The 23,659-nt window shown below is 46.3% G+C and overlaps 1 protein-coding gene across 3 annotated transcripts in view; it reads left to right on the forward strand.

The window, feature by feature from the left end:
* The first annotated feature begins 16,160 nt into the window (after positions 1-16,160).
* RABL6 (RAB, member RAS oncogene family like 6) overlaps positions 16,161-23,659 on the forward strand; it is a 374,256-nt gene continuing 366,757 nt past the window's right edge. The window contains exon 1 of one of the 3 annotated variants that reach the window (XM_085610983.1): positions 16,161-17,048. In XM_085610983.1, the coding sequence (XP_085467109.1) occupies positions 16,919-17,048 (130 nt within the window). In that variant the 5' untranslated portion in view covers positions 16,161-16,918. The remainder of the gene's footprint in view (positions 17,049-23,659) is intronic. The other 2 variants (XR_014963001.1, XM_085610992.1) reach the window with 2 other exon arrangements.

Genomic DNA, 23,659 nt, shown 5'->3' on the forward strand with positions numbered 1-23,659 from the left:
GACAGTGAGGGAGCTGGCTTGTACCAACCTGAGGTGGGGAACCTAGTAGCGGGGCCCAGAACCATTTCCAGGAAGGGCAGCACTGTCTCTAGCGGTGGCTTATCTGAAGTGGAGTTAACAGACCGGAGGGAGAAAAGACAGCTCACATGGGACCTAGCAAGGCTGGAGAAAGAGAAGGAGGAACAGAGGATGGCTCACGAGTTAAGGCTGAAAGAGATAGATCTTCAGATCCTAAGAGTCGGGGCACACACTGTTCCTAATGGTGGCAGCAAAGACCAAGAGTTCACCAGGGAACCCAAACCCTACCTGCCAAAGGACATAGTAGCTAGCTATGTGGTGGGCGACGATATTGCCAAGTGGCTAGCGGCCTATGAGGTCTCGTTAAGGGCCCATGGGGTTCCAGAGAAGTACTGGGGAGGGGGATTGTACAGGTACATGCCTCCAGCTGGTAGGGATGCTTTATTGGCCCTAGAGGAGGATGAGCAGACCCACTACCCCACCATGAAAGTGGCGCTCATAAGAAAGTTTGGACTAACACCCGAAAAGTACAGACAGAAGTTCCGGGGTAGTCACAAACTGGGCACACAGAATTGGGTGGACTTCCTGGACTATGCAAAGAAGGCACTAGAGGGTTGGATTCAGGGCAGTGAAGTGAGGAACTACGAGGGGTTGTTTGATTTAGTACTGAAGGAACACCTGCTCGAAAAATGTTTCCCTGAACTGCGTCAACACCTGGTGGATAGCAAGCTGACCAATCCCCTGAAGCTTGCTGAGGAGGCGGACATTTGGGCTAGTACCCGGGTGTCCACAAGGGGGACTGGAGGGGATACTCAAAAGGCCGGACAAGGCGCCACCCAGAAGAAAGAGGGAGGGGAAAAGAAAAAGGAGTTCTCCAAAGGCCCCCAAAATAACTTCCAAGGGAAGGGAACAGGATTCACCCCTAGGGCTAACCCACCCAGAAACCCTAATCCTGGCCAGAGTCAGCAGCCAAGGGTTGTCCATTGCTTCGAGTGCGGTGGCGTTGGACACTACAAGGGAGATGCGAAGTGCCCGAAACGACCACCCCCTCCCATTGGAGGAAAGGCCCCCGGAGTAGCTAGTGTAGTGCTCGGGAGGAGATGCCTTTAATTAAGGGAAGGGAGTGGGCGGGTGTCACTTTAGTGTCCCTGGGAGAACGGGAGATGGTTCCTAAGATCCAGGTGCCCGCAAGTACCGTAAAGTATGGGCAGTGGGTCACCATCAACGGCCAAAGAGGGGAGGCTCTGAGAGACACAGGAGCCAGTATGACTATGGTACATAGCCAACTGGTGTCTCCAGAGCAGGTAATTCCCGATGTACTCCACCCAGCCGCGATGGCTGACGGCAGAACAGGCCACTATCCGGTGGCCGAGGTTCCCTTTGAATGGGAGGGGGTTGCAGGTTCACTTCGAGTTGCCGTAAGCCCTGCCGTGCCGGTTGATTGTCTGCTGGGGAATGACATGGAGCACAATGCTTGGAAGGAGGTGGAATACCGGACTCATACTGAGATGCTGGGTACACCTGACTGGGCCTGTGTGAGCACAAGGTCCGCGACTACCCGGAGAGGGAGTTCGTTTCGGCTGGAGCCTGGAACAAAGGCCCAGCCAGCTGCCAGTCAAGGGAAGAACCGAGGACAGGAGGAGCCTGCCTCGGCGTCCACACCCCGTAGGACGGATAGGCCACCGGAGGTGGTGGACCAGGAGTCTGCAGTGGGGGATGTCACCGAAACTGGAGGACCTATCCATCCCGGCCGAGTGGCACGTGGAGGGAGGCCCGTCCAGGGAGGAATTCTGCCAGGGCCAGAGGGAGTGCCCTACCCTTGAGGGGCTGAGGCGTCAGGCCAAAGCCCAGGCAGCAGGGAACGTTGAAGGGAACTACAGTGTTTACTGGGAGGATGGCCTCCTCTACAGTGAACCCAAGGCACCCCTACATGGATCGTCACGAGCCTTGGTAGTCCCTCAACGTTATCGAGCCTTCCTTCTGGAGTTGGCTCACGAGATCCCATTGGCAGGACACCTAGGGTAAGACAAGACCTTCGCCCGTCTTGTCCCACACTTTTATTGGCCTCAAATGAAAGTGTCGTCCGATACCTACTGCCGGACATGTGTGTCTTGCCAAGCCAGTGGGAAAACAGGGGTGAAGCTAAAAGCTCCCCTGGAACCACTTCCTGTCGTTAGCACCCCCTTTGAAAGGGTGGGCATCGACATTGTGGGTCCGTTAGATCCACCTACTACAGCTGGTCACAGGTTTATCCTGGTTCTGGTGGATCATGCCACACGGTACCCAGAGGCAATACCTCTGAGGACCATAACAGCACCTGTTGTGGCTAGGGCCCTGATGGGAATCTTTACCCGAGTGGGTTTTCCCAAGGAAGTTGTGTCCGACAGGGGAACCAACTTCATGTCAGCGTACATGCGGGCCATGTGGAAGGAGTGTGGAGTGACCTACCGGTTCACCACTCCTTACCACCCCCAGACCAATGGTCTGGTGGAGAGGTTTAACAAAACCTTGAAAGGCATGATCAGAAGTCTGCCTGAAAGCCTGCGGAGGAAATGGGACGTCCTCCTACCCTGTCTACTCTTTTCTTACAGGGAAGTGCCACAGAAGGGAGTGGGCTTCAGCCCCTTCGAGCTTCTGTATGGGCACCCTGTACGTGGACCTCTCAACCTGGTGAGAGACGGATGGGAAAGAACTCCCAGAAAGCTTCCCCAGGACGTGGTGAGCTACATGCTGGCCTTCCGGAGCCAAATGGCTAAGTTGTGGAAGCAAGCTTCTGACAACTTGGAGGCCAGCCAAGCAGTAATGAAGGCGTGGTATGACCACAACGCTCACCCGGTGGAGTTGGAGCCTGGCCAGAAGGTGTGGGTGATCGAACCGGGAGAGCTTAGCGCCCTCCAGGATCGCTGGTCAGGACCCTTTGAGGTGTTGGAGAAGAAGGGTAAGGCTACCTACTTGGTGGATCTTAGGACCCCTCGTCAGCCCCTACGGGTGCTGCATGCCAACCGCCTCAAACCCCACCACGAGAGGCCCGAAGTCATTTTGATGATGGTGACTGACGGAGCAGAGGACGTGGAAAGCGAGCCTCTCCCCGATTTGTTTGCGTCTCAAGAGAAGGATGGGTCGGTGGAGGGAGTGATTCTCTCCCCATCTCTAACTCCTGAACAACAGGAGGACTGCCGCCAGGTCCCGGGGAAGTACTCTTCGTTGTTCTCCCTTGTCCCGGGTAGGACTCACCTGTGCGTCCATGACGTGGACACAGGAGACAGCCCACCTGTGAAGTCCAAGATCTACCGGATGTCAGACAAGGTGAAGGCCAGCATTAACAGTGAAGTCACTAAGATGCTGGAGCTAGGAGTGATCGAACCTTCTAGCAGCCCCTGGTCCAGTCCGGTGGTACTAGTACCAAAAGCCGCACCACCGGGTGGCCAACCGGAACTGAGGTTCTGTGTGGACTACCGGGGACTGAATTCAGTAACCAAAACTGATGCTCATCCGATCCCTAGGGCGGATGAATTAATTGACCGGCTGGGAGCTGCCCAATATCTAAGTACCTTTGACCTTACTTCTGGGTACTGGCAGATCTCTTTGACTGATGGAGCAAGGGAAAGGTCAGCCTTCTCCACGCCCAATGGCCACTACCAGTTCTGTGTGATGCCCTTTGGGCTCAAGAACGCACCTGCCACGTTTCAGCGCCTGGTAAACCAGATCCTCACCGGAATGGAGAGTTTCTCTGCTGCTTATCTGGATGACATAGCCGTCTTCAGTAGCAGCTGGGAGGATCACTTGCGTCACCTGCAAGCTGTTCTCCAGGCCCTGAGACAAGCTGGATTGACGATCAAGGCCAGCAAGTGCCAGATCGGGCAGGGGTCGGTAGTGTACCTTGGACACTTGGTGGGTAGGGGAGCGGTGCAACCCCTCCAGGCGAAGATCGAGGCCATCATGGCCTGGGAACCCCCCAAGACACAGACTGAGGTCCGAGCTTTTCTGGGCCTCACGGGATACTACCGCCGCTTCGTGAAGGGGTACGGAACCATTGTAGCCCCCCTCACGGAGCTTACGTCCAAGAAACAACCTCGACGGGTAGTCTGGACGGAGGCTTGTCAGCAGGCCTTTGTGAGACTGAAGCAAGCCATGTGCGAGGCCCCGGTCTTAAGGGCCCCCGACTTTTCCAAGGAGTTCATTGTCCAGACGGATGCATCAGAACATGGCATTGGGGCAGTGTTATCGCAACTCAATGAAGAGGGTCTGGATCAACCCGTGGTCTTCCTATCCCGGAGGCTACTTCCCAGGGAACAGAAGTGGAGTGCAATAGAGCGAGAAGCCTTTGCAGTGGTATGGGCTCTGAAGAAGTTGCGGCCATACCTGTTTGGCTCGCACTTCCTAGTTCAGACCGACCACAGACCCCTTCGTTGGCTGATGCAGATGAAGGGGGAGAATCCCAAGTTGTTGAGGTGGTCTATTTCCCTACAGGGAATGGACTTTCAGGTGGAACATCGGCCTGGAGTGGACCACGCCAATGCAGACGGTCTCTCAAGGTATTTCCGCCTTAGTGATGAGAACTCCCACGGGGTTGGGTAGCTCTCCCCACTTTCAGCTGGGGGGGACGCGTGTTAGACCTGTCAGCCCTTTGGGTGGTCCCTCCTCATCATTATTTATTTTGTCCCACTTTTGCCTCAAACCCTGTTAGTATTTTTCCTTTTTGGGAACCACCAGACTTTTTAGTATTGATGCAGATTCAGGGAGCCATTTTATCTACCCCTGAAACTTCTGTCTGAGGGCCTGGAGCACAAAATGGAGGCCACCTGTGACATCATCAGAACCCACTGGAACCTACTAGAACCTTCTGCAACATTCTGGAACCCTGTGACAGTTGGAGGCGGTTTAGAATGTTGGGAAGCTAAGTCAGAGTTGACAGTTGGAGCTGGCAGTTGGCACCTGACTGGTGAAGAGAGAGCAGCAGAAACCTGAAGGAGGAAGGAGTGAGGTAGCAGGGGTGGAAACTTGTGCCTGGAGTGGGGTCCATAAACCCACCCTTGATACTAGTCCCTACTGACTGAGCCCAGCCTGGAGCCCTGTGTGGGACAAAGCAAGAAAAACCATCTTAAGGACCTGGACAGCAGGAACAGGCCTTAGAAGTGAAGTAAAGCAAGAATCTGACCTGTTTATTGGTTTCCCTGGAGTCCGACGTCGAGAAGCCTGAGACCTGGAGCCCGAGGTGGAGAAGCGGCGCTGACTGGAAAGCAGACGTCGTACCCGGAGCCGCCAGAGGTCGAGAGAGGGCGCCGACGGAGGTCGTGGAGAGTACCAGAGGTCGAGGAGGAAGTCACCCGAGGTCGAGTGAGCGGCGTCGACGGGGGAGTGAAGTCCGCCCTCCGGAGTCGCCGGAGACCGAGGTGAAGCGTGCCGGAGGTCGGGAGTGGAGATCGCACTCCGGAGTCGCCGGAACCTGAAGAGAATCGTGCCGGAGGTCGGGAGTGGAGGTCGCACTCCGGAGCCGACGGAAGTCGACATCGAGCCAAGACAGCGCGACGTCATCGAACCGGAGGCCGACATCGAGCCGAGGCCGCCGACATCGAACCGGAGCTGCCCGAAGTCGACATCGAGCCAAGACAGCCCGACGTCATCGAACCGGCGTCGTCAAGAACTGACATTGCGCCGAGGCCGCCGACATCGAACCGGAACCGCCTCACGGCGTCGACACGACTCCAGCGGCGTCGGAGCTTCATAAAAAGGGCAGTAAGTGGAATAGAGGGCGCCTAAGGCCCTGTGGAGCCCTAAGAGACCATCCTAGGGGATAAAGAGGTGTTAGGACCAGCCTGGAAGTGCCAGGGGTGGACTGAGACTGATACAGTGACCTGTGTGAGGGGTTGTGTAGTTTGGGAGAGCCAGATTCCTAGATTACCCTTGATCTACCTCAAGTTTAGCCTCAGCCTTACCCAAGCTAGGTGAGACACCCTCAGGCCATCCACCTAACCACAAGCTGTGACTGGGCCAAATCAGCCCATAGTATTTTAAATGTGATCTGATTTTACAAATGTCATTGTTGGCTGATATTATTTATTGAGGGTACTGTATTTATTGTAAGTTATTCCTGTAATGTATTTATTGTCCTGAGCTAACTTATTCCTGCACAGTATTTATTCCCTCACAGTATTTATTTGACCTGATCCTATTTATTGCACCTGTAAAGTGTTATAATTTATTTGACCTGCACTTTCTAAGGAGAAGCTTGTGTACTGTGATTGTATTATTATTTATTTAATCAGCAACTAAGAGAAAAGAAGATAAAGAGATATATTTTCAGTATAATTTTTAAGGTGTAGTGTCGTTTTTGGAACGGATGCACGCATGGTTATTGTGTGGGTATGTCGTATGCTTAACACGGTGCCTGACCCCTGACCACTCTAGCCAAGCTACCACTGTGTATGTCTGGGAAAAGACCACATTACCACCAACCTCTTCAGGTGTGGGAGTGGGGTGTTTTTCTAACAGCCGCCGATACAGTTTTGGCGCCAGGAGGCGTACAAAGGACCATCGTGACCCCCGCGTCGCGGGACCGCGCGCGGGCTAAGCCCGGGCAAAGGGCGGGCCATCTACGGCCATCCAAGGCCGGTAAAGGCTGGGCTGGGCCCCCCTTCTGTCATCCGTGATCTGGTCACCCCAAGTAAGTGACCCCATAAAATTACGTGTTTGCTCCTACATTCTGTTTTGTCCCAGACCCTTTGTTCAAGCCTTTTATCTCTTGCCTACAATGGATAAAACCCCTTTGGTAAAAAAGTCCACCAATGGAACATTGGATCACTTCGTTATTAGGACAATCCCGGATCCAGATTGGGAGGACTCTCTAGCAGCGCGGCGAGCTGACAGACGCCGCTCGATTGAGCATATTAAGAACATGCGTATGTCTCCTCAACCAAGCACGTCAGCCCATGATGGTTCCCTCGCAATTTCAACAACTTGTGAACGTTCTAGCAGCGAAAGCACTCCATTGCTTTTACGGGACAGATCCAATCTGATAGCTTCTATTACTGATCATATTGTTGACTCTATTAACGAGTTAAGTGTAATTATTTCTACCTCTCCCTGTGATCTTGTTTCACCCGCTAAGTCCAGGGCGTTTACCCCATCACCTGTGGTAGCGTTACCCCAAAAAAAGAAACATTCTTGGAAACTTAACCCTGATCCTCCCCAAGGTCCCCCGCCAACAAAAAGAAGGAGAAAGTTAGGAGGTAGAACTTCTAAGGGTAAATCGGGTAGGCATACCCAAAATCCAAAGCAAAATATCGATCCTGTTGACATCCCAGCTTTAACTACCCCGCAATTGCACATGCCATCTCCCCTGTCTATTCCTCAATCCATTCCAACTAAGGATACCCCCACTATTAATATAACTAGGTCTATCGAGCAAATAGTGCGATCCCTTTTTCTCCCAGTAATAGAGAGATTGAACACCATTACTCTCCAGTTAGGGTCCTTAGGAGAGCTAGTCAGGGAGAATTTAGTAGCAAAGAAGACTTACCCTAACAGTGCTCCATCATCTCTTCCCCCGGTAACGGTAATACCGATCCCCCCACCTGCCAACTTGGAAAAAGGGTTATTACCTTCTTTGATATCTGTTCCATCAAAGCTTCCTCCTGCCCCGTGGGAAAAAGTTGTGTCACAAATAAGAATCGACCCCGCCCTCCTCAAAAGGGTGAGGTAAAAAACTTCAATACCTCCATCTCAAAATCGTCCCAGTTAAACACGTCATGTTCATTACGCCCATTTTCTGAATCCAGGGTAAATACACAGGTGGGTGGGAATTGTACAAATCTAAATCCGGCCCCTGTCCCAGGTAACCATCTAAAACCTGAGGTAAGGCGAGAGCATAGCACTAGGTTAGTTGACCTCCCCCCGGAAGTGGCTCCATATGTAGTCATTTTGACAGGTGTCCCGCCCTTAGAGGAAGGCAAGACGGAAGATTTTTACCAACTAAAAAATAAAGTCCTCTTCTGGCTTAGCCAAAATCGGCCGCTTCCCCCGTATCTGAACGGCGCAATCATTCATGTCAGGCGTTTGCCCTGGCTGGGCTGTAGATCGAAAAACCTATTCAGTGACATTATTATTGTTAATTTTTCAGATCGAAGAACTGTAAGATATATTCTAGATGAATTTCAGGAAATGGGGTCAGGGGGCATCATGACACGCGATCTGCTATTCTTCTACCCAAGATCGGTTGTAGAATCTATACCTAATCTGGGACTTTTAACTAGCTACCCTAATGAGCGTTCTAGGTATAGCCGTAATAATGGTTTGTTTAACATCAATTCCTTTAATGGTTTCAATCCATTTTACGGTCATAAACCTTTTTTAGCTCCCTATAGGTTTGACTATCCATCAGGCCTGGACATAAATGACTGACTGGTTCAATTCACGCAGTTCCCAGTCTGTCCGTCCCGTTCACTTCTTGAAAATGAAAACCAAGTACCTCAGCTCCCTTCTGTTTGTAGGCCCATGGAGGTCCATCAATCCACATCCCAGTGTACACTGGATTTCCAATTAGACCTAGATTCCCCAAAGGTTTTGACAAAACCCTCTGGTGGCGTTACTTTATCTGTGGTGGGTTCGGTTAACTCCGCCCTCTCCCCCAAAATCAAATTTCCAGTCGACGATCTTCCTTCTGGGGGGGGGTCCAGTTAACACCGACCTTTCTCTCAAATTTATTTTCTGGAACATTGCAGGACTACGTTCTAAGGCAGACAATCCATCTTGGCTCTCCGTCATCAGGGAGCATAACATTGTTTGCCTGCAGGAAACCTGGCTGACAGCACCTATCCACCTGCAAGGTTACAAAACCTTTAACTCATTTGCCCAACCATCTACATGTGGGCGAGCGAAAGGTGGCCTGGTAACTTATTTCTCGAATTAACTTTTAACCACAGACATCAAAGTTATTAATACCAATCCCTATTCCCAGATCCTTTCGATAACACTCAACAAAACACAGTTGTTCTATATAGTTAACTTTTATAATAATTTGACCCCTAAGGATATACTTCCAGTCCTGGAAAACATCTATCGACTCTTATTAGAAGAGCGTCTTAACCATTCTAATTGCAGTATTTCCATAGTCTGGGGTGGAGATTTTAATCTTAACCTCTGTAAGGGAGGTGATTCTAACATCTGTGGTATTGTGGATGACCTAGGTTACAATGTAACGCATTTCCCTCATACTAAACTAGGGAATTATCTGACCGAGATAATATTCAATTTAGATCTCGGATTTACTAACAATCTTGCTTCCCCCCCCAGTTCCTTTCACTCCTACATTCAATGGCAGGGGACTAACTAGTCTGATTGACTATGTTCTGGTTTCCCAAGCTTCCAAAGATCAGCTACGTAGCGTTCGAACTGGGATCGATCCTAGCAGCGACCACTTTCCTAACATTCTCACTATCGCTATCCCGGATATGTTAGTATCACCCAGTAAGCAAACTCTCTTAATACAAGACACTTTAAGGGTAAATAAGCTGAACGGGTATGCGATCAAATGGTGTAAAGTTGATGCCGAAAAGACTACTTCAGCAGTCTTGAGCCGCATACTCCCGCATATCGAAACGTGCTTAAATTTGCAGTCCCTTCCCGGTCAGGTACTGGATAGTTTCTCTCTCATTACATCTGAAATTAAGAGAGAGTTGTTCCGTAAAACGACGGGCACAAATCAAACAAAAAAGGGTTGGTTTAATCCTGCAACAAGGCGCTCACATCAATTACTGAAGAAAGCTCTTACTAATACCGTCAGGGACAGCGAGGAAGTGAAAAGATTAAGAAAATGTTATAAGCAAGCACTAAAATCCTGCAAGGTTGATATCAAGAAGGAATTATGGGCCAAGCTGCATCAGAGTAGCTCTCTTAAGGATTCGGCCACTTTCTGGAAAATAGTAAGAACTCCCTTTTTGACTGACCAACAAGAGACCCCAAGGATCGAGGTAGCAGTGGGTGAGGCAGCATGGGTTGACCATTTCTCAAGGATCTTTGGTCTTTCGGATGATTCTATGCCAGAGCCCCCCTCAGATAGCGTAGGGACACGGCTTACCCAAAACTACAGTAGGTCTCCTCCCCCCCCTAATTCTAACCTTCATTTTGGCCACGATGAGGTACTTATGGCGTTGCAGGCCTCTAAATGTGGCAAAGCCCCTGGTCCTGATGGGGTTCCTGTGGACCTATTCAAAAACAACTTAGAATTATGGTCCCCAATTCTCACTAGGGTCTTCGAAGCAGCCACTAAAATCGGCCCACCAGAGTCCTGGACAACTTCTATTCTTCTTCCTATTTTTAAGAAGGGCGACCGTAATAGTCCTGCCTGTTACCGACCCATTTCCCTCTTGGATTCTACCGGTAAGGTGATGGGTCGGCTACTTCTTAAAAGACTCCAGGATTGGGCTGAAAGCAACCAAGTGGTTTCCGACCTACAGTATGGCTTTCGAGAGGGACTTGGGACGGTGGAGCAGGCACTAAACCTTTCCCTACTGATAGGTAAATACGTTGGGGCTAAAAAGGGGAGGTTGCATTTAGCATACGTCGACTTATCGGCGGCCTTCGATTGCGTTTCCCATAGTAAGCTATGGAAACTCCTTCTGGCCATGGGGATAGATCCTCTTCTGGTGAATTTTATTCGGAATCTCTATTCAGGGGCCTCAGCTAAAGTACGGTACGGTCTGGGGGGGGAAGTCACAGCATCATTTCCAGTACTTAAGGGTGTCAGACAGGGATGCGTACTGGCCCCCTTTCTTTTCAATCTATATACAAATGGCTTAGAAGCTGCGATGTTGGCAGGAAGCCAGGACCTACCAGCGATTGGTCACCGTTCGATACCCGCGTTGCTTTACGCGGATGACGCGGTGATCATGGCCAGGACCCCACGCCAACTCCAACTTCTCCTCGATAGATATTGTGACTTCATGGCAGCCCTTGACTTAAAAGTAAACATAAAGAAAACGTTTGCCATGCATCTGGGGAAACGCCTTAGACATTCTGGCAGTATCCAGATAAATAATACCATCCTGGAGACTGCTACTGCATACCCCTATTTAGGTATTCTGATAGACAATACCTCTAGTTGGGGTCCCACCCTCCAGGCCAGAAAGTTGGGGCTCCTCAGGACTACAACAGCTTTGGTCACATTCGCGCAAAAACTAGGCCAGCGCCCTTCCCGGGAGTTGATTCAGATTTATGGGGCCAAGTGCCGTCCAGTGGCAATGTATGGGGCAGGGGTCTGGGGTTACATCGACACGGAACCTATCCAAAAAACAGAAAATGCTTTCTTGCGGTACCTTTTGGCCGCTCCCAAAAGTTCACCAATTTACGGTTGCCACATGGAGTTGGGGGAGGATTATATTTCGGATCTTATTGCAATCCAACCAATTCTTTTATGGCATCGTCTTTGGGTTACTCCAGAATGCAAACTGACTCGGCAGCTTATTTCTGACTGTCTCACCTTAGAAGGTTGGAAAAATATTTCGTGGCTGCTGTATGTTCATAAATTTCTGAGAGATGTAAACCTGGAATCTCTTTTCATACTTCCTGAGTCTTCAGCGGACATTTCACGCAAAAATTTGAAAACCGCGTGCTTATCTCATTTACGTGAGCTTCGCCTAACATCAGAGATCTCAAAGCCCACAAATCTCCATCTTGCCGCTGTACAAGTCTCATTTGGAATTCAGCCATATTTACTAACCAGTGCCAACCATTATGAAAAATATCTCTTAACACGATTCCGGTTTAACACTTTCCATCGGTTGATTACCTTCCCGAAGACAAAAGATTGGTCCAGAAAATTAATTCCTTGTCCCTGTGATGGTCAATCTGAACAATCGTTATTGCACGTAGTCCTTTTTTGTAGTTATTATGATTTTCCACATCATAAGTGGATTTTACCTTTACTAAAACTCATAGGCTTACGCCAGTGTCGCCCGGCCCTTCTTGCATTACAACGTTTGGACACTGAGCATAGCATCTTTTTAATATCTAGTTTTTTAAAAGCTTGTGTTAAATATCGTGCAAACTATGACCTTTCTTAAATCGCTAGATTGTAACTGTGACATAGATTAAAAGTAATTATGTGTTATATACCTGTTGTATTTACAATCAATGCATATTAACTCTTCCATGATCTACTTGAACTTTTTAAATTTTAAAACTTTGTTTTTAATTCTTGTATACTTTTAAGGTTACAAATTTTGTATCCGAATAAAGTTTTAATTGATTGATGACAACATTTTTCCAAGAGAGTATGAGGGTGTCTATGAGTACGATGATCCCTCTGACTGTCGGCTGGAGAAACTAGTTTTGAAGCCATTGATAACTCAGTCCAGGAGTCTGTTAATAAAGCTTTGGCTGTCGCTCTGCGTCTGTTGTGGCGCAGACACCTCTCCTCGTTTACCTTTTGTCCAATACTCCTGATCCCACATGACATTGCACCGTATGGCAATTGGCGTACTGATCAATCAAAGTTATGGGGCCCATGACCCTCCTGGCACATCTACTGCGAAGGTTCCTTCTGCAATGGAACCAGATGAGGTTACCTCCGGTTTTCTAAATCTGACACTTCGCAAGATAAGGCTTCCCAGGCCACTCGAAAGTGCAAATACAAAACACATTAAGGGGAACCTGAGCCTCAACCAGATATGTTGTTGGTTTTCAACCCAGAAAAGACTATTTACCCTAGATCCTCCGAATAGTATCCTGCTTCATAAGTGGCTGATTATGTGCAGTCAAGATAGGGCAAGAGCTTCTAAAAAGAAGTCCAGGCTAAATTGAGCACCGAATGTCCCCGACCTTCTCTGACTGGTAAAATGGCTGAGACATCAGAGATCGAACAGATAATGGGAGTTTTCATGCTTGAATATTCAACAGACCCTAAGAAAGGCATTGACTGCACCTAGCATGGCTGTTATTGGACATCTCTGGTCCGCTGACCAGGATATTGGAACTAGCAGTCCAGTCTACCGAATCAAATTCCCCAGCTGACCCAGATGACCTGATGGAATGGGCATAACAGCCTATTTGTCTATTGGGGAATGCTAATAGCGCAATTTCCTCCATGAGACGCCGCTCACTGCCCATGCGCATAGATCCTGAATTGGCTGAGCTGGCAACCTCTGAAGCAGGTCCATTGGCTGATGGGCAGCTCTTTGGGAACAGAATTGTAAAGGATCGAGGCACGTTTGGGGCCACCTTTTTCATCTCAGATAAAGCTCAAACTCCCCCTTTTTAACAGAGATGGCTGCTACAGAGGTCGAGCTTCAGGCCGAGGAGTTGCCCAGACCTTGTTCCGAGGCTATCAACATAGGGGAAGAGGTGGTTACAATAAAGCCTACAGTAAAGGAACATTCTATCCTACAAGATGGAGACAAGGACGCGGACACTTTCACAGGTCCAGCTATTGCAGAGGATCATCAGGTGCAGGAGATTCCTCCTATTCAGGTACCCATTATTCCTCTTTCAGGGGTGATTTAGGGGGCAGAGTATGGCACTTTCTACACAAGTGGCAACGCATATCAAATGACCCTTGGTTAATAGATTCCGTGCAGGTGTTCAAAATAGAGTTTTATTGGACTCCACTCCAAAAAGACAGGCCCCTTCCCCAATATTTTTCCCTACAAGAGAAAGCCTTTATCAAAATGCAGGTCTCTGAGTTGTTGCACAATGGGGCAACCGCTCAGACGTCTTCTCAACCCGGGGTTTTGTCAGCACGATTTTTCTGGTATAGTAGAAGGGAGGTGGTTCTCTACTGGTCCTCAACTTAAAACAATTCAATTTGGGTGGTTTATTATCACTTCAAGATGGAGGAAATTCACTTGTTAAGAGCTCTTTTGCAAGAAAACGATTTGTTTTTCAGACGATCTAAAAGATGCTTATTTGTCAATACCTATCGTTCCCCCTCATCTGCGTTTTCTTAAACTATGCTGAGGCCAAAACTGGTATGAATTTTCTGGCCTTCCCTTCGGCCTTTCGTCAGCCCCTTGGTGCTTCACCAAACTAATGATACCAGTGGTGGAGTCCCTCAGACTCAGAGGTGTTTTTATGATAGTCTACCTCGACGATCTCATAATAATGGACCAAAAGTGAGAGGTGGTGTTTCGTCCTGAAACAATCCAATTGTTTCAGGATTTGTGATTCTTTAAAAATGTTCCCAAGTCATGTCTGCTTCCATCTCAACAGATGGACTCCCTGGGGCTTCAAATAGACTCTGTTCATGCTCTCCTTAGCCTCCCCACCCAAAACATTTCATCGATCAAGAAGGAACTGAGATGGATTCTATCTTTTTCTATGGTATTTTTGAGATCACTGGCCAGGATTGTGGGTCTGTTAGCATCTTCTATTCAGGCGATTTTCCTGGGTCCCTTTCAATATCGCATCCTGCAACAATTGAGGATTCGCCATCTTCAGAAAGGGTTGTCTTACTCGGGGAAAATTTGTCTTTCCGAGTAGGTCATAGTGGGTGGGCCTGGTGGTTGGACCATAAGGGACGAGATGCGGTCCGAGGAGCCGATGGTCTCCATTGGAGCTTCGGCTTCATATCAATTGCCTGGAATTGTTAGCAAAACACAATGTTGTATTGTCTTACGAATGGACAATGTTTCTGCAGTTTGGTATATCAACAGATTGGGGGAACCAGGTCACATCTCATTGTGGAGATTGCCAAAGACTTCTGGAACTTTTGTCTCCAGAACAAGATTTCAGTATTAATGGACTATATTCCAGGGAGCACGAATGTGGTAGCGGACTGAATCCGTGTTTACTCAGGGACTTCGGCGTTTGGAGGCTTCATCCCCAAATCTTTCACCAACTCAACCTAATGTGGAGTCCATGTGTAGCGGACCAGTTTTCTTCACGTCTGAATGCTCAACTTCCAACCTTCTTCAGCTGGAGGCCAGGTCCCCTGGCCATGAGTTTGGATGCCTTTCTACAGTCTTGACAGAAGAATCTCCATTACGCTTTTCCTCCTTTCAACCTGATGTCCAGAGTAATTTCAAGGTTGAGACATCAGTTGGCGGAGTTGACTCTAACAACCTGTCAATGGAAAGCTCAGCCTTGGTTCCCTTTGTTGCTGGAGATGTCTTGTCAAGCTCCGATTCCGATATCTAGCTCCAGGGACCTTCTCATTGATCCTGCGGGTTTCCCTCATCCTCTGGTTCTGTCCAACCAACTGGTATCAGTAGCTTGAAGGATTTCAGGGGACGCTGGCAAATGACGGGTCTCTGAGAACACTCTTCCTTCTAGCTCAAGCATTTGTGGGCTCCTGACATACACACATGATATGCTTTGGCCAGGAAGAGATGGGTTTGTTGGTGCAACGAGCAGGGTGTTGATCCCATAGTCGCTGATCTATCTTTTATTCTTAATTTCCTTTTCGTATTGGTGGATCCGGTTTTCGCTTATAAATAGATTGGCTATTTGAGCGGGCCATCATCCTATCTGGGACCTGATTGGTAGGATATTGTGATATAATCGGTTTTCATGGCAAATTAAGCGTTTTCCTTTGTAAGATTATTTTCATTAGCTGCTGTGTTGATTTTCATCAGCTGCTGTGTTGTTGCAGTAAAGTAAGAGAAAGCATAATCCTCCATGAGCTTAAAAGAGTTGAAAATTCGTTATATTCTCGGTGCATCATCCAAGAGTGTGGCTGACAGGCAGAAGCCACATTAAAGCTCTGGACGTTTTGAGCTCCTTAGTCCTGGAAAGCCTCGAGCTGAGCCAGAGCCTTAAGTGGCTCGCACAACTCTAGGGTTCCACACCCCTCTATAAATACCGTCCTACCATGCTGGCTCGCCTACCCTTAATGCACGATAGTCCACACATCAGGCGGGCGAGTCTCCCATTAGTGCCCACGGTTAAAAGTAGCAGAGCGCCACCAAAGTAAACTCTCAGCCTCGCACCGAAAGACTGAAAAGTTCATTTCATTTTCACGCTCACAAATTCGCCGCCGTGCAAGTCACGTGATGTTTGCCGTTGCTAGGGAAGTGAATTGGGTCATTCCTCTAAAGGGAACTCCAGTATTTGCATTTCCGGGGGTTCGCAGCCAACGAACGCCTAGATAATATCTAATTAACCAATCACAAGCCACCATACAGTCTCTCCAAGCTCCACCACAGTGAACCACTGTCAGCTGTACAGCCAATCCGACGACACAACTTCCTCCAACCAATCGAAGATCTCGACAGTTCCACGCATCTAGTAGAATATGTTTAGACCTATTTGATTGAATTATGGGCTCTTTGGTTCTAAAAACTCCGATCCTTTCGCCTCAATTTCGGGACAAAAGCGCCCGTTAAGGAAGTATTGCCGTTCAGCGGATTGAAAGCAGCCCGGTAATGCAGTAATGACGGCCATCGGGCATCCTCGTCAAAAGAAATGCTGTGCAAGTCGTCACCCTATGTCCTGGGGCAGAAGGCCAATGCAGGCTCATCAGTGACTATTGGAAATTGAGTGCACACCATCCATGTGTATAGAAGTGTATTTTATTCTCGCAATTTTCGTTTTGCATTTTATGATATTTGTTTCTGGTACGAAAAGAGTGGCCGGCAGAAGCCCAAGCGTTAGTACATTCCATTGAATGTATGCAAGCATCAACCCCACACCTCCTGCGATTGCTTTGAACAGCTGCCCATGGATTGATTAACACTGGCACTGAAATGTGTTCCTTGAAACCTACTGCAGCTAAGCCAAGGTTTATGGCGTTGTAAACGAAGAACTACTCCCGTCTCCTTCGGTTGATCCACCGGTTAGTTGTCTTGTTGACTGGTCCTTGGCACAAGATCATAGTTGAAGGAGTGCGGACTCTGTAAACTGAAAGCTGACTGGCTTCACCTGTTGTCCATGGTTTTAATAAATAAAATTCAATCTCAGTCCACCCAAGATGTTTTCGGTATTAAAGAAGTTGGTGGGTTCCGACCAGACTCCTCTAAGAGACAAGAATATTCCTGCAGGACTGCAGTCCATGAACCAGGCACTGCAGAGGCGTTTTGCGAAGGGAGTCCAGTATAACAGTGAGTAGTCATTCTTTTCTTCAAATGTATCTGTTGCTCATGTACGTATGATACCCCCGAACCCGCAGAGCCAACTTACATATTTCTTATGTGTGCTGAGGAAGACACTGAACTTGTAAATTTCCTTAAGAATATAAAAAAAAATCCCAGAGCTTGAAGAACCAATTCTTTATAAACAAAGATAGACTTTGATTACGATCTCCTGATCATAAGTGATTACAATTGAACACCATAGACATTTGCATGAATTATGTGATAACATGTTGCCCTCTCACAATATAGTTTTCTAGGAGTTGATTTGAATTTTGCGGGCAGTCAGAAATGTTGGGAGTAGCCACAAGTACAAGAGAACTGAAAACACTGAACGGTGCAGTCTTGAAAAACGCCACTGCCACCCATTTGTATACTATATGTGCTGGACTGCAACCAGTTCCTCTCACTCCCTCCTCTTTGGTTTCCTGCCAGCGGCTCTGAAAGCTTTAAAAACTTGATATGGGTGGGCCCATGGTTAGTGTTTTGGTTAATGGGGTTTTATTAACTGCAGTTTGTAGTTTTATGAGTATTACTTGTTTTTTCCGTGGAATAGGACTTGGAAGCCCTTCATGAGAGGTGTCAGACTAATGGTAAACATTGCGGGATTGCAGGTCAGTTGACCGTTCAATTTCAATGATGAGTCTGCTGACCTCCTGCTGTCTGATGTGGCGTGAGCCCAGACAGGACGGTGTCACAACCAACTAACCGCTATCCACTGCATAAATATGTGAAATATGTTTACACATTTTTCTATTTGCTCTGGGGGCCTTCTGTCCATTCCCGAGCGTTGTCGAATGACACGCCCAAGAGGGGAACCAGGACCAGTTCACTCTCCGAAGAGTTCTTTTACAGTGCTGCCTGCTTTACCTCAACAATGTGAATTGGATAAACCACAGCACGAGAGTAACCATGTCAAGGACCCGTACAGAATTGATCAGTACAGTTAAAGCACATGACAAGCATCATATGCATCATCACCTTTCAAAATTGAGCAGTACAAATAAAGCACTCAACAAATATTGTTAGCATCATATAGACTCATATCCAAAAAACAGAAAACACTTACCCCCCCCCCCCTCCTCCAAAGAGTTCAACGATTAAATGAGTTGAACGGCAGTAGATTTTAAAATGATTGTTCTGTGGTGAATCCTTAATAGTGAGCGTGCCACTCTCCAGCTGGAGGCAGAATCGTTATTAGCAACACATCAGGATATTACTAGAACGAGGAGATTTTTTAATTCTAGGCATAATAACTCATTTTGTTTGTGGCTTCCTCTGTAAAATAGTAACCGATTATGTAATTTCAAAAGCGTTAGCTAAGAATCTGCAAGCTACAATATATAGTGGAAAGAGCTGCCATTTAGTGCAAGAGTAACATGGCCAACTGTGTGAACTGGATGTGCCCATTCTGCAGAAGAGATTGTTGTTCAGAATATTTCTCTTATCTGCTGCTCCGTGGATGTTGACAAATAGTTTTCTGTCAGCTGACTGGTACATAGTTGACTGTTGTCTTGGAGGAGTTGTCTCAAGTGCATAAGGGGCGTGTTGAGTATTTTTTGTTCATGAATTACTTACAGTGTCTTTGGTAAGCCGACCGCCTTCTCTTTCTTTCCACCCTTCAGTGCCTCATGCATCTCGATTTTCCATGGTGTCTTAGTGCTTTGTGCTTAAATTCTCCCTAAAGAATCCTTGGACACAAGCCCAGCACATAATATTTTACGTTACCAGAAAAGTACAGTTTGGAATAGAATATTGCACTTTTAAATCTTGTGTAGGATGTAGTCACAGAGATGCTGGATTTTATATACGATGTCTAGATTTGGATCCTAGCTTCACGCTGGTATGGTACAGAAACATGTTTAGAACACCTGCGGGGGAAAAAAAACCTCTGTGAAGACTTTCCTTATATAAACAGAGTGCTTCCAAATTGACGTTTTTACTTTCGTTGTTAGCCCCCCAAGCAGAAATTCCTTTGTATGAGTTCATGCTGTGCAGATCACTATATTGATTTACGTAGTTTAAGGTTATTCAGTATGCTTCACTTCTAAATGAGTGTCCAAAAACTGCCCCTATCGGCAGCAAGTTTGGCTCATTGAGTACTGTGTAACCTGTCTATATCTTGCATTTGTTTTGCTGATCAGCTTTCACAGATCAGGATCTTTTTAAAACTCTCCACTCATTTACTTTGGTTTGTGTTCATGCCTCAAATGCGTGTCATGCTGTGCACCGCTTTTACCCTTATGTAAGGCATTTTGTATCTAACATTAGGCTGCTCATGTCAAATCAGTAAATGCATTGATAGAACATCTTATGCTATAAGTCCAATTTCACATATGCAGGAATAAAATCCATCCTTGTGAAGACTGCTTGATGGCTGCTTCACTATGGAAGGGTTTGCGGCAGGACTCCTTCCATTATGTAATGCTGGGAGAGCTCTGGAACAGGACAGTGCTGGACACCTAATTATCCCCAAGGCTTTCTGTTCGGTGCATGACATGATTACTGATACCGGTTGTGACAATAAAGGTTTGGCTGGATTTCATGGATGTCGATGGTCTGTGGCTATCTCTGTTGTTTGGTCATGGTTACAGATGGTGAATAATCTAATTAGCAGATTGTGTAAAAAATAGCCACTCTATTGTGCATGTAGCAAAATTCAAAGAACAGGGTATTCAGATGTTAGGAAGTACTGGCGCTCTGCTGGTAAACGTAAGTGTATTAAATTAATGTATCCGTATGGTGCAGAACAGGGAGGGGAAACCCCTAAACCCCTCAAACTGTAAAGGCCAAACAAGTTTGACCTCAAACTGAGCAAAGAACAATCCTGTGCACACATACAATTATACAGTCATTGGTCGATACAGGTCAAAGCAATACAACAAAGAAAATGTTCGTCAAGGATTAGAAATTTCCCTTTTAATGACCATAACCAGCCGACACGTGTTTCATCGTGGGGAATGTAAACCACGAATCTTCAGGGCTGGAAAAAACATACAAAACGGTTTGTGCTTAGACAAGTGCCAAGGACAAGGCGACACTGTATAATAATGGTTACTACAAACAATATTACAAATCAGTGCGGAAATGAACAGCAAGAAAACACCACAACTCCACAAAGGTGCTGAAGTAGTAATAAGGAAAGATATATCAAAAAATAATGATTAAAAATCCAATCAGTGTGAAGTCAAAAAAGAAAAAGGAAGAAAGGAAGAAGCAATTAGAAATTAGAAATCACCCTGCACCCGAAAGTGTGAAGCAACTCAGAACATTGAGTCCCTAAGTTTTAAAGGAGTACCCAGTAAAATACCACTAAAATCATACCTGTAGCTAATGCCGAAATAACAATGGAAGCTGTAAGGTGAAACAATATAAACAGCGAAATAAGCAAGAGGTCTCAGACTAACTAAACAATGGAAAACAAGGTGTGAGACATATAATAGAAGCGAAATCTTACCCCACTACCGGTGATAATTCCAACCCGGTAGGGTCAATAAAGGGTCAGTCGGACTGCTCAGAAAAATATATAGTCTCTCTGTAAAAGAATTAATAAAATGCCTAATGTAGACATGAAATAGAAGCAAAGACGAGTAATTATGGGTTAAGAAAGTTCATCGTTGCAAAAACCCAACATCCAAACATACCTTCAAATAAAAACAGCCACGTATCAAAGAGTAACCTCGTACCGCCAGTTGCGTGAAAATCCAAGGTATATAGGAATTAAGTCTTTATGGGAGAGACTCCCGTTAATAGCAGTTTTTCAACGTGTTCGTCAAGTAAAATGAGTGAACTCCATAGTCTACAATATAAATCAAAATGGCAAGCGCATTAGGCGAACTAGTATATTACCCATATGTATACTAGAAAGTAAAGGCAATGTGAGAAGTAATATCACAAGTCCTGTATGCAACGCAAGATTAAGTCAAACTGGCTCAACGTATGCGTCAAGGCAAATAAGTTAAAAAACACAATAAGTCACCACGGAAAACCGCGTTAAGCAAACTCGTAGATTATCCATTGAATATACACGAAGATAATAACCATAGGAAAAGTAATCTTCAAAGCCTTATGTATAACGCATAATAATATCAACTGTCTATATACTTACAAGGGAAACGAAGCGTCCGATCGGTCTGGCGGCAACAATTTAGTGTCTAGGTGTGTCATGGGTGCCCGACCCGGAAGTGCTTAAAAAGCCGGAAAATACCGGAGCACTAGAACGTCACCGTACAGAGAAAAGTGCCCAAAAGAAGAGAGACTTCGCAGCGATCACGACGAAGTCCCAAGAATGAAGGTACATACAAACAGAGTCTAAAACAAACAAACTCGGAAAGCCCTCGCTAAAAGAGGGAATCCATTGTCAAAATATCATCCATGCCTGACTTTGTAAAACGCAAGTAATGTGTGTCGATACCTGACGTAAGCAAGGTGTGCTAAACTGATAGCACTAAAAAAGTGAATGGATCACAATATAAGTGTGAATCCCCTGAATCAGGTGTATATGGAAGAACCATATTGGTATAGATCCCCTGAAACGGGTGTAAATAATAGAGCGACAGGGTGAGAGTAAAGGGAGCGACAGCGTAGAAGGAAGAAGGGGGGTAGGACAGTAAATACACATCACCTTACTGGTATCGGGTAAATCCATAAATGCAACACAGTGGAGTTTGACACAATGGATCAGAAAATATTGGATATGTCAAATAGTCATCCTATTATGAGGCGGATAACCGTGTATTATTGTACAAAAGTATTGTTAATGTATATAGCACATTTGATCAGATAAAGCAGGGCAACAGAAGCAGTCACAAAATCATATAGTGCAAATAATATGCACAATACGTTACAAGCTCTCAACGAGTTAGACCGTCAACACGAAACATGCGTACTGTAAACAGAGCACTAAAGAATTCGACATACATAAATCTGAAGAATCATCGCAATACATAAAAATGACAAATGATATTTGATGAATACATTGTTCACAGTCACATACATGAGGGTTCAACATTTCAAGACTATATGCTAAACGGAAAAAGCAAGAATAGTGAAGTGGGGCCCGGACAAATATGAATACAGTAATTGTCCCGAACACCAACTAGCAGTAGTATAAAAAGCTAGTGGGCATGATCCAACCCACACCAGTATGACATTTGATGTATCTGATTTATGATTCTGTGACAACATCATAATACGTGTGACACAGGATATCCACAAAGCATGTAAGGCACTGGCTCAGAGAGCAAAATAAAAAATCAACAGAATGAATCACTGATATATCCAAAAATGAAGCCTATAAATATCAACACAAGAAATATTGCATCTCTGAGTCGTAATTGAGCCCATGCTCAACCGTTTGTAAGCGCATAATCCACATGGCCTCACACTGTCTTAGACGGAGTTCTCTGTTGCCCCCTCGTGCCCCCACATCAATGGTTTCTATCCCAAAGAATTCAAAAACTACTCGGCTGTCCTGAGCAGAGCAGCTAGCAGTGTGGAGTGCTACTGGGTATCTGGCATCCATTTGATGGATTGCCCTGGTGTGTTCCCCAATTCTCTCCTTGAGTGCTCTGATGGTGCTACCCACATACTGTTTACCACACCTACACTCTATAATGTATACCACAAATTTGGTAGTGCAGTTAATGTTGGATTTGATGGTGTAAGTGTCACCATTGTGTCCAGAGAAAGTCGTGGTCTTATGTTTCGCCCATCTACAAACTCCACAACATCCACATTTATGAAAACCCAATGTCAGTGGTTTAAACCAGGACTCTCTCCTTTGTGTTTTTGGGACCGTAGGACTAAGTCTACTACGAAGATTGAAGCCTCGTCTATACGTAATCTGGGGGTAGCTGGTCAAAAATTCCCGAAGGGAGGAGTCAGTATGGAGAATACCCCAGTGTTTATTGAGGCTTTTCCTCATGACTGGACTTAATGCATTGTATTCGGTAATCATGCGTGTGTTGCGTTCTGTAGTAGTCTTGTTAGAGGTCTTAGGAAGTAAAGTGTTGGCACGTTTAACCCTGGCTATTCTATTCTCTGATTTCTTGAGAATTGAAGGTGGATAGCCTCTTTTTTGGAATCTATGTTTCATATCCTTGATGCAGTTAGTAAACTCCAAATCATCACTACAGTTACGTCGTGCTCTATCTGATCAAATGTGCTATATACATTAACAATACTTTTGTACAATAATACACGGTTATCCGCCTCATAATAGGATGACTATTTGACATATCCAATATTTTCTGATCCATTGTGTCAAACTCCACTGTGTTGCATTTATGGATTTACCCGATACCAGTAAGGTGATGTGTATTTACTGTCCTACCCCCCTTCTTCCTTCTACGCTGTCGCTCCCTTTACTCTCACCCTGTCGCTCTATTATTTACACCCGTTTCAGGGGATCTATACCTATATGGTTCTTCCATATACACCTGATTCAGGGGATTCACACTTATATTGTGATCCATTCACTTTTTTAGTGCTATCAGTTTAGCACACCTTGCTTACGTCAGGTATCGACACACATTACTTGCGTTTTACAAAGTCAGGCATGGATGATATTTTGACAATGG

Source organism: Triturus cristatus, chromosome 1_2, assembly GCF_964204655.1.
Source record: "Triturus cristatus chromosome 1_2, aTriCri1.1, whole genome shotgun sequence".
Classification (NCBI taxonomy): Eukaryota; Metazoa; Chordata; class Amphibia; order Caudata; family Salamandridae; genus Triturus; species Triturus cristatus.